Source organism: Eriocheir sinensis, chromosome 45, assembly GCF_024679095.1.
Source record: "Eriocheir sinensis breed Jianghai 21 chromosome 45, ASM2467909v1, whole genome shotgun sequence".
Classification (NCBI taxonomy): Eukaryota; Metazoa; Arthropoda; class Malacostraca; order Decapoda; family Varunidae; genus Eriocheir; species Eriocheir sinensis.
The window spans coordinates 7478342-7489803 of record NC_066553.1 but is presented as its reverse complement, the minus strand read 5'-3'; the positions used below and the strand labels follow the sequence as shown (position 1 = coordinate 7489803).

At 48.4% G+C, this 11462-nt stretch overlaps 1 protein-coding gene across 3 annotated transcripts in view; it reads left to right on the top strand.

The window, feature by feature from the left end:
- Window positions 1–11378, top strand: part of LOC126980694 (putative neural-cadherin 2) — a 78902-nt gene extending 67524 nt beyond the window's left edge. Inside the window, exons 13-29 of one of the 3 annotated variants that reach the window (XM_050830833.1) lie at window positions 372–580; window positions 1017–1186; window positions 1550–1709; window positions 1971–2138; window positions 2347–2615; window positions 2838–3198; window positions 3446–3751; window positions 5045–5145; window positions 5553–5714; window positions 6156–6347; window positions 6816–6994; window positions 7227–7416; window positions 7749–7858; window positions 8467–8598; window positions 8753–8953; window positions 9524–9778; window positions 10889–11378. In XM_050830833.1, coding sequence (XP_050686790.1) covers window positions 372–580; window positions 1017–1186; window positions 1550–1709; window positions 1971–2138; window positions 2347–2615; window positions 2838–3198; window positions 3446–3751; window positions 5045–5145; window positions 5553–5714; window positions 6156–6347; window positions 6816–6994; window positions 7227–7416; window positions 7749–7858; window positions 8467–8598; window positions 8753–8953; window positions 9524–9778; window positions 10889–11217 — 3494 coding nt within the window. In that variant the 3' untranslated portion in view covers window positions 11218–11378. The remainder of the gene's footprint in view (window positions 1–371; window positions 581–1016; window positions 1187–1549; window positions 1710–1970; window positions 2139–2346; window positions 2616–2837; window positions 3199–3445; window positions 3752–5044; window positions 5146–5552; window positions 5715–6155; window positions 6348–6815; window positions 6995–7226; window positions 7417–7748; window positions 7859–8466; window positions 8599–8752; window positions 8954–9523; window positions 9779–10888) is intronic. The other 2 variants (XM_050830834.1, XM_050830835.1) reach the window with 2 other exon arrangements.
- Window positions 11379–11462: the final 84 nt, after the last annotated feature.

Below are 11462 nucleotides of genomic sequence, written 5' to 3'. Positions count from 1 at the left end.
TGCCGCTTAACCTTTATATCTGATTTGTAATTTGTCACATGCAGCGTCCTGTATCATCACTGAATTGCAAATTAACTCCGTAGTTAATTAAGTCAGGCACCTGAACAGGTACCGACCTCTGTAGCTTGACTGTATAAGGTACATACTGGGTAGAGGAATGTTTCCCCTTCCCCTTTCATCCTTACGAACGTGGCCAGAGTACCACCTGCACTTGCATGCAGTACCATTATTTATGTATAAAATCGTGTTTCTTATTCCATCTCGAGTGTTACTTGATGAGAGAGGAATCATATTATCTAACACCATGAAGAGGCCAAGGGAAGCGCCTCACTCTGCCCACCGTGCCGCCCCAACCTAAACCTTCCCTGCAGGCGGGGACGAGGGCCGTGGGGTGGGGGTGGTGTCCACTCGCGTTCCGCTGGACCGCGAGCAGCACCGGGCGTTACTGGTGCCGCTGGTGGTGGCTGACGCAGGGTCGCCGCCGCTCACCGCCACCGTCACACTCACGCTGCACGTGGCGGACCTCAACGACAACCTCATGTGGCCCGCCGCCAAGACAGTCACGGCGCTCACCATCAAGGTACGTTTCTGTCCTCTACTGCTCCCACCCGTACGCTGACGACGATGCCTCTCATAACAGCACTGGCCTACTCGCCTTCATCACTCGCACAACTGAACTTTTATTTTCCTTTTCCGAGTTATCTTTTTTATTATTCTTATACCATTAATTCTGAAGGATAGAATTACTTATAGTTGGGCACTGGGTTGGGCACTAGGGCACCTCTTCCTTCCTTTTTTTCTGTTTTCTCTTCCCATCATCACTTTATCTCAAACATGCGAAGTCTGTTGTTTAAGGTCCTGGCATAGAAATATTGTAATTCTTTGATATTCGTTGTATTTCATTTTCGTTTACAGCTTAAAAAAAAATCTTGCTTCTCCAACACACCTGTCCCTCCTCCAACGACGCTTTAAGGATCCTGCCTTACTTCTATATTCTCATGCTGTCCTGCCTGCAGCCCCAGAGCCCCGACGTACCCTTGGGGCGGGTGTATGTGCGGGACCCCGACGACTGGGACGCGCCAGCAAAGTCGTACGCGTGGCGCTCCTCGGCCCGCCGCCACCCGGCCTTCGCCCTAAACACCAGCACGGGGGAGCTGACGATGCGGCACGGCACCACGGACGGACGGTGAGGGCAGGCAGGCGTGCGAGGGGGGTAGGGAGATTTAATTAGCCCCAGAAAACTAATTAAAGAGGAAGTCGAAGCAGGCAGAGATAGATGGCTAAGCGCGTTAAAACATAGACGAAAAGTTATCTTGTACGACGTAAGTTTTAAGGAAAGCAGACGAGCCTCTGACATCGAGATATATGAGACTTAGTTCATCTCTTCCTGAGATGAAGTTGATATTCCGAAAAATTAATATCTTTATACAGGGTATCGCGCAGTAGCATTAGTCTATGCAGTCAATTCAGCGCCCCGCCACTTTCGCCAAGAGACAGACAAGGAGTTTCATATCGCATTCTAGTGCCTGCCTTGTATGGCCTCCTGCAGCTACGACTTGGGCTTCACAGTGAGCGATGCCACACAGAGCCAGTCCGGAGTGGAGGCCAACGTGACGGTAGAGGTGAAGTCCCTGAGTCTCGGGGAGGTGATGTCTTCCGTGCCGCTCACCCTGGCCATGCGCCCTTACCGAGTGGTGAGGGAAACGGAGGTGAGGGCTTGACGTGGTGTGTGTGTGTGTGTGTTTGTGTGTGTGTGCTCCTATCTGTGGCTACGTTACAGTTTAGACTTTCCTTGTTTAATTTAAAGTGCAGTTTATCGTTCATGTTATCTATATATGCAAAAGCAGCTCGAAACTGGTAAAATAATTATCCCACAAAGTAACAGTCGAAAATCGAAGTGTCATTACCACATTACAATGAGCGATGAAGTTTGAAAAGTATTGTATTGACAGTGCTTTTTCTTACTGCAGAAAGGCTCGTCCATCCTGCAGCAGGTAGTAGCGGCGGCGCGGGCGTGGGTGCAGGACGCCGTGCGAGTGGTGGCGGTACAAGGTGTTGGCCGCCACAGCACGCGGGTGTGGCTGTCCTGCCCCACCAGCCAGAACCTGCACCACACGCTGCTCCTCCATCAGGACAAGGTGTCTCTCTGCCCCTCTAGGTTCTCATTATCTGCATATCTGAGAAGTTGTATGTTTTCCTGTAATAATTAACCGTGTACCTTCCTGGTGGAAGGAGGATGAAAAAGTGCTCAACCAACCTTGTTATGCTACTCCGAAATCTAGGTCTCTGAACGCACCGCGCTAGGCGCTGCATCAGCCGGGCAGTGACACCTCTTCTCTTCCTCAGATTAGTAGCTCGTCTGGAGTGGGCATTTCTCAAGTGGGGGTCGGCGCGTGTCAGGAGGCGCTCCAACGGGACTGTGAGGGCGGGTGTTGGGTGCAGATGTCCCTGAACGATGGGTTCAACCTGATAGACGCCAACACGTCAGCCGTGGCGGGGCCGCAGCTCGGCATACAAACGGGTTGTGGCTGTAAGCCCGACGCGGCCCCGCCCACATGCAGCCCAAACACCTGTCTCAACGGCGGCCGTTGTCTGCCCACCCTTGCCGGGGCCAGGTGGGTGCTCGCGTGTGGCAAACTATTTTATTTAAGCAAAAGAAGTAAATGTCGATATATTGTTCAGGGCAACAAATTGGTATCAGTGTTAATATGAAAACTGCAGTATAATGGTATGTATAGGTGGGAATCCTGATATTGGAATTTAGATTTTATGTAGGACAATTAGTTTAAAGTGGTGTGTAGCGTGTGTCGCTGAGCGGCGGCGGCCGCGGCCCACAGGTGCGTGTGTCCCCATGGCACGTGGGGGTCGCGCTGCAAAATTCTCGACAGGCACTTTACCGGCGGCCCTGACGGCGGGGGAGGCTGGGCTTGGGTACCCTCGCTGCCATCATGCTCTGAGATGCACATCAGCCTCGAGGTGCTCACACGCTCAGGGGACGCCACTCTCCTGTACTCTGGCCCTGACCACTTGTCGTCCGTGACGGGGGACGGCAGCGACGTGATGATGCTGGAGCTGCGTGACGGCCGCCCCGCCCTCCTGCTGGACCTGGGGGCCGGCCCCGTGACCCTCAGCCTCAACGCCTCCTACTCCTTAGCAGACCACACCTGGCACAGACTGGATCTTATCTGGAGGAACGAGGTGAGACGACTCATTCGTCACCTTGAAAGGATTCAGGCAAAGTAGAGCGGAGCAAATTTTGCTCAAAAATTGGACAGATTCTTTCCTATAGAGTCTAGTTTCAATAAATTTAGCTTTCTTATATTATAGTACCTACTTCATAATGGTATAACTTCAACATCACATGTTTAGGATATGGTTCCCAACGTTATATTTCATGCAGCAGAAAAGTGATGCCTGTCGCAACTCTTGGCATCCTTCCCCACAGCAGGTAGAAGTGATCGTGGACCTGTGCAGCGGCGGCAACCTCGACGACCAACAAACCTCGCCCAAGAAGACTTCCCACGACACGAATGTTACCACCGCCGCCCTCCTGGCCGGTCCTCCCGACTTTTACAACTGCCGAGTGACCGCGACGCTCCCTGAGGGCGCCCGTCTCCTGAACGTGGGTCAACCATTGCAGGTGGCCGGCGTGGCGTATCCCACCCCTGACCACATCGTACACGGTTGGCCGGAGCCGCTGCTCGCCCCACCCCTGATCGGCTGCGTCAGGAACCTCAGAGTTAATGGTCAGGTGAGTCATCATTCAGGTGCCTGAAGGTCACTAACGAGGCACTCACCAAAATTCCCTGGCAATGGATCTGACTGTGTTCTCTTTTGATAGCGCTTACATTTTTTTATAGTTACTTCATATTTATGAACAAAGCACTATAGTCGCCCCACGCTTAAGTGGCGAAAATACCCCCGTTCTAGGAGGAGCCACCCGGAGCCTGACAGCCCCGTGCTGCTGATTGTCTGGTAGAAATTATGGCAATTGTGGATAAATAGGAGCGCTTTCATTATTCATATGCTTAATTATATTTTATTTATATTTAATTTTACTATATGCTATCTAATTTACTATATTATATTTATTTGATTAACTAATTTATTTATTTGTTTTGTTTGATTACTTTTCTCTCTCTCTCTCTCTCTCTCTCTCTCTCTCTCTCTCTCTCTCTCTCTCTCTCTCTCTCTCTCTCTCTCTCTCTCTCTCTCTCTCTCTCTCTCTCTCTCTCTCTCTCTCTCTCTCTCACACACACACACACACACACACACATTTTATCATCATCGTCATCATCATCTTTTTTTCTCCTTCTCCTCCTTTTGCAGCAGCTCTAATTAACATTTTCTTTTCCCCTTCCTATCTTTTCGTTAATCCTCAGGTATAAGTCATTATCAGCTTAGGATTGACCTTCCGAGGGGTGACGGGAAGTGTCAGTTGACTTATTTCACTCGTGCAGCAACTGATAGAGGCTTCACGGTCTGACGCCCTGTCAGACCGTGAAGCCTGGCAGGCTTCGGTTCGAGCCCGCTCAGGCCGGCTTCTTTCCGTTGACTACGAGTGGTTACCGTCCCCCCTTGAGCAAGGGGGATGGGGTGTGTGGTGTGTGAGGTCCTGGCAGTGTCCAGAGATCGACGATAAAGAGCACTTGCTCATGTCGGGAGGGTACCTGCTGGCGGTTACGAGTCCAACACGTGATCAAACCGTGGTGATGAACACACACACACACACACACACACACACACACACACACATAGGCTACGAGGGGAAGGTGAAGGGGCCCCCATTTCGCCACTCGAGCGTGCGGCGTCTTTATGTATGTACCATGAGGTTAACAGAATCAGTATTTCGATCTAGATTTATGTTAATTGTCACATTATCATCGAAATAATTATTTCTGCAACAATAGTTAAAAATTGCGCATTAACTTGGCTGGCGCCAGATTGCGACGCACTCCAGCCTTCACTGCTTCAGTTTTTGTTGAGCTGCACCAAAAGTGCTGACGTAACGATCCTTCTGTTTTCATTTCCGGGACCCTCGCAGCTGATGGATCTCGGCCACGGCGTGCTGAGCTGGAGCAGCAGCCCGGGCTGCCCCGCCGCCGAGTGTGTTGGCAGCGGCCTCACCTGCGGCCCACACAGTAGGCAAGTTATGGTTATTATTTTAGTTTATCTCACCCACATGTATAATTTGTGGCTATCGACTCTCCCGTCAATATATAAAAATGCAGGGAAAAAAGAGCGACAGTGTTATCCCTTTCGGATTTGAATTATATTACAATTTAATTTATTTCATAAAATGTTCACGTGAGTAAAAAGCTAAAAAGCTAATTAATTTGTAGTATTTAATTATAAGGACTAAGATGCATCTGTTGCAGCCGCTTATTAGGCGTGTTGACTGTGTGGCCGTGAGAGTGAAAGTGAAAACGTAGTGTTCGCGTCGCTCATTTCGACTCGGGAGGGTCTGTACGATATCAAGATAGAATTAACGCTTTTACTTTATAAATACATTTGTAATTAATGATAAAAAACGTCCCCATTGTTACCCATAGGTGCCGCGGCTCGCCGGGGGCGCTGCGGTGCGAGTGTCTGCCGGGCTGGCGGGGGCCAGGCTGTGAGGAGCCCACCGTGCCCGCCACCTTCCACGTCAACAGTTACGTCAAGCTGGCGCTCTCCTTCACGCCCCTCGCCTACACGACCTCGCTGCAACTCAGGTATTCTCTCTCTCTCTCTCTCTCTCTCTCTCTCTCTCTCTCTCTCTCTCTCTCTCTCTCTCTCTCTCTCTCTCTCTCTCTCTCTCTCTCTCTCTCTCTCTCTCTCTCTCTCTCTCTCTCTCTCTCTCTCTCTCTCTCTCTCTTCATCTTATTTTCTTTCCTGATGCTGTGTCCTTTGTGTTATCCATCTCCTTGCTCTGCTCCTCCCCGCCTCAGCACCATCACAGCCCCTCGCGTGAGAGCTAAGGGCCGCCAGCACACTTTGTCACCACCCAAAGCGGTTTGTCCAAGGTTCACCTTTTCTTGTTTTTTTTTTACTTTGTATTTCGCAAGATACAAAGAAGGTAAACAAAAGTTTTTGTCCACTGCACAAAGTTGTTTTCTCCCTCTGCTTCAATGATGTTTTCTGTCTTTTCTTCTTTTTTCCTGCTTTATTTTTAGGTTTCGCACGAGGCGGAGAAGAGGCGACCTGGTGGTGTTGTCGTCGCAGCATGGCCGTGACCGCTTCGCCGTGCAGCTGGTGCGAGGACAGCTGTGCCTCGTCCTTCAGCTGCACCCGGAAGACCCTAGCTCCCTCTGCCTCACGCGTGCTACCCTCACCGACGGACGCTGGCACTCTGTCGAGGCCCAAAGGTGAGTGCTGAAACCTGGAGATTTAGCTTGTCTCGTGGAAACCGTCTGCAAAGGGCATTGGAATATTTCTGCTCCTTTGTGTTAATGTTTATCTTGGAATCTTACCTATTTTTCTGTCCCACCCTCACCCTATTTTGACCCATCTATCGTAGTACCAGTCTTTTCTTTGCCCTCCCCCACCTTGTTGTACTCTTACCTACCCATCCTTCTCAATTCCACCCTATTTTACCTGTACTACCTTACCCTTCCCTATCGTACCCTACCTTATTGTGCCATACCCTACCCCATCCTGCACCACCATACTCTGTCCCATCCTGTACCATGCCACACTGCAACATGTTATTACCACACCACACCATACCTTGTGCATCATATCTCATCAGAGCTTAACATACCACACCCCAGCACCATCGTCTCCTATCTACGAATCATTACATTTTTCTGTCATTCGTATCACCTCTGGAACAGGCACGGCTCGGTCACTATCTTGGCAGTGGATGACGGTGACGGCGATCTATACAACGCCTCGGTGTCGCTGGATAGCCGCCGCCTGCTGGAGGTAGACAAGCAGGAGGGGGTACACGTGGGCGGCTCTCCGGAGTACGCCGGCGTCAGTGTCTTCAAGATCCACGGCGACTACCACAAAGGTGAGCTTTTATTTGTTTTTGACTATTTGTACTTGATTAGTCAGGGCAGACAAAACTAAATGGAGACGAAAATAGAACCTTCGTCATGGAAGAAAAGAACTAGAAAACGTTGAAAAAAACTACGTTCTGCAGTGGAGTAATAATGGCATCAGTTATCTACAAGCCTTGTACGAGAATGGAAAAAAGGTATTTGGAGTCCCTCATATGCATATCCTTTCATATCTCTTCACAGGCTGCCTTGATGACCTGCGAATATCAGGGCGGAGGATGCCGCTGCCCCCCGCCGTCAACAACACCGCGTGGGGCCAGGCAAGCCTGTACCAGCGGGTGGACGAAGACTGTGACGCCCCGCCGGTCTGTGCCAACGTGACCTGCAGGCCGCCGCTCACCTGTGTCGACACCTGGCGCTCTCACCACTGTGGGTCTGTAGCCTCCCGAGTGCGGCGTTTTCCCTTACAGCCTGAGTCACCTAGAACAACATTTCGATTCTTGTTTTATGTATTAATATAGAAACTATTTTTCCACCTTCCTGCGACATGAGGTGTCCATATTGACTCTGTAAGACATCTCAAGCTGACTTTTTACCTTTATTTTTGGAATTTTATCTCCATTCCGTTGTAGGATGAGCATGGTATGATATTTTTTATACCTTTGGTTTGTTTCATATCATTGTTAGCATAAAAGTTCGTAGCACACTTGCCCTTCTATGTGCCTCAGACCATTATGTAACCCTGAGACCCGGTGCTGACGGCAGGTGTGGCGAGGGACAGAAGTTGTCCGCCGGCCGAGGCACCTGCGAGGACGTGGACGAGTGTGTGTGGCAGCCCTGCCTCAACGGCGGCTCCTGCTTCAACAAACACGCAGGTGAAACTAAGACTGGCCGTATTCTTAAATGTTTCCGGGCTCACACACACATTTGATAAGGTTTTCGTAGGAGTTGTGGGTATTTCCATGGGTAGATTTATGACCCTGGTAGTAATATGACAAAGCTCCTGTACCATGAACGTGAAAAAACACTTATGGGAACCTTTCTAATAACCTTTGTGGCATTTGGAAATATTTTTTGTGAGAGGAGGAAGCGTCTGAGAATACCACCCTAAGACTGGTCGTCGTGTTCGGAGTTGATAATTTATTGACACTTCCATGTCCATCTATCAGTTAAGTAAGTGTATATATATGTTCACAAAGCTACAAATCAGCAAATTTAATAATGTGCCGACCGTATTCATAGTCACGGACACATCTTTACTTACACCCGTCAGATATGTCGATTTAGTTTTCTCTGTCACAAAAGTCACATGGCTACAAACGTAGTGATTATCTCTTTCAAATGTGCTGAACCTGTTTTTTCATTAACTTTTAATTTCATTTCATGTTTACTACAATAAGACATAATATTAGCATTTAAGTGTCCTCAAAGCAAAACCATAAGACAATAATAATAATACAGTTCTCATTCGGATGTCCCACAGTCGGGTACGTCTGCGAGTGCCCGTCAGGTTTTGGCGGTGAACAGTGCCACATGCCCGACGCCACCAACACCACGCTCAAGCTCTCCCTCTGGGCCCTGGCGGCGGTCTTGGTGTGGTGTGCTTTCCTGCTGCGTGAGTTCTGGGACAGACTAACACTATTTTTGCTGGGGTAGTTCGTGGTCCTGTTAGAGAAACACGTATATTTTTGGAAATGTGTGTGTGTGTGTGTGTGTGTTTCTCGTATACTCATATTTCCTCTGCTTATCCTTTTTGGTGGCGGCGTTAGTGGTGGTGGGCGCCGTCCTCATCCACCAGCACCAAAGCCGCGGCGGCCTGCGTCGGGGTGAGACTCAGGTCAAGGAGAGCACCATCAACGGTAAGGGCGCCTCGTCCCCGCGCAGGCGTCCCCCTAACCTTCTGGAGCTGCAGTTGCTGAAGCCGCCGCGAGCTAACGGACAGCCGGCTTGGAGCAGCGGACACAAGGCGGGTGAGGGAATATTAAAACTTTTACCGTTCAAAGCTTCACTGGTCCACAGAACATGTAGAACCTTCCTAATAGCTTATTATTCTGTTTTAGCGACAATGAAGCACCATATTAAAGGCATTTTTTTCATCCATAATTAGTTTGCTAACGATCTATAACAGTGGTTCGTAAACTTTTCGCCACCACGTCCCCTCGAGGAATAAGTCCTTTCCTCCATGCCCTCCTTGCATTTATAGATAAATTCCCTCAGACTAAAAATTTTTTTTTTAAAGATAATAGTTTTCCATTTTTAAATAAAAAATAACATTATTTCCCCACGGTCTTGTTAAGTCAAAAACATATAATAGTTCCTACTTTTCCCCAAAGCTCGCGCCCCCCCTTGGAAATTATTTACACCCCCAAAGGAGGGGGCACCCCCCCCACTGATCTATAAAAGACATGTCTAGTATTAATACATACACGTAAGTTATAAAAGAATAGTGTTCTTTTCTTCCAGATTTTGTTTCCATGTTATAATTTTGTGATCAGTCATCATGTGCAGCTTTTTAGCATCGTACCGTTTGGTTCCGGCAGGCGAAAAGGCGTTGCAGTCCGACAGCACCTCCGGAGACAGCACGGACGAGTCGGGGCATGACGGAGGAAGGATCGAGTGCGACAAGAAGTGCAAGAAGCGACAGCTGACCTTCACATGCCCCGTCGAGGACGACCTGAGAAACTACGCTTACGAAGGTGATGAGTCGTCCCCGGGATCACTGTCGTCTTGTAAGTGGACCAGGAGAGCAAGGAATAGAAGGCAGTTAAACCAGGAAGTTTATCGTATATTATCAAGTAAGAAGAAGCAAGTCAAGTAGTGTAGCGTTTCTAGTCGTTCCTTTAATACATCGCATGACTCTTAACCCTTTAGTCGAATGAGTATGATGTTTTTATCCAGTCGGATGAAGCTTGAAACTTTAAGGAAACTTTACTTGATAAAAGAAAAGTATGCAAAAGAAAAAATAATCCAACTTACGATTCTTTCCATAACTCTCAGAGTAGCTTATGGAAACTACTGAACAACACAAAACCAGTGAACTCGTGCAGAATGCGAAACCAAGCTTTCTTCTTTTCCTTGCATGACTTTTGATCAAAAGCCCAGACGAAAAAAAATATATATACTCATATTTCAGCGATGTTGTAGCCAAGTAATCGCGTTCAGTGAGAGAAGATTGTGTTATGCATGGCAGCAACCTTATTAGCACCATCCCTGCTCTCCGGTTCTGATTTTTTCCACACCTCCGACATCTGGTTAAAAATCAATGAGAACAGTTTGTTTGTGATTAAGTCCAATGGCAAATCGTGAAAGGCCGCGCATACAAAATAGTAACCCACCATAATTTAAGTATGAGTTATCAAAATCCCGCCTCGTCCCGCTCCCCGGCTTGTTATCGTTGCCGTCATCAGCATAGCCAACCAGAGACCGCGGCTGGGTGTCTATTCCCTGTTTCGTCATGATTAGTTCTCACGTATCAGGAGACGTGTAGGAATCTTAGATTTTATATTTTTCAGTTACTGCTGTGCCATTTTTAGTAGAACACTAATTATGAAGCATCATTATTTTGAGTAGTAGATTTCAAATACCTAGACAGAGACATATCCCACCAGTGAGACTTTGCCTCCTCTATATCTTCCATTGCCATTGCTCTTTAGCTTTGAACGAAGAATAGGAAGGAAGCTATATTATAGTAGTGTTTCACATTGGCTGTTGAATAATTGGTAGGGTTTGCGATCAATTTAACTTTCTTGTATAGTCATACATATTTTCAGCTTTGCCTAACTCTTTCTTATCCAAAAAGTTTGATATTAATCTTGCATCTAGTGACGGATTTTACACTCTCATCCGTGAAAGATTCAATTAGTCACATTTAGGAGCTGGAGTGTACAACGGGAACTCCTCCACAGGCATGGAGGCCTGCGCGGGCACTGCGAAGGTCGTGGGTGCCCTGCCGGAGGCAGCACATGTTCTTCAGTCCTGGAACTCATCTGACCCTCAGCAGCCACAAGCCACAGCTTCCATGGCTACTCTGTTTCCTACGGACAGCCAACAGCCCGTCGCAACTATCGCTTGCGACATTCACGCGGCAGACGAGACAACCTCCCTCAGCGTGTATCCAGACTTGCTGTCTCCACCGAGTGGCGACATAGTGACCGTCACCATCCCGCCGGAACTCCTCACCCCACCTGGACCCGCACAGATACCGAAGCCGCCTCGGGCCTTCAGCACACAGTAGAACCCTTGGCGCGTCTCCCATCACACCATATAAAGGGCTTATTGTGAACATTGCTCCACAACACGCCCGTCTGGCTGTACCGGGCGTGGCGCGAAGGGGCTGCTGGTCGTAGAAATGGTTTCTTATTTTTTTAAATGTTTCTATTTCCAATAAAAATCACATTTTAGTGTATGAAGTTTAATTTACTCCTACATATACCCTCTACTGAAAAGACAGAGATTATAAAATTAAAATAATTAGATGAT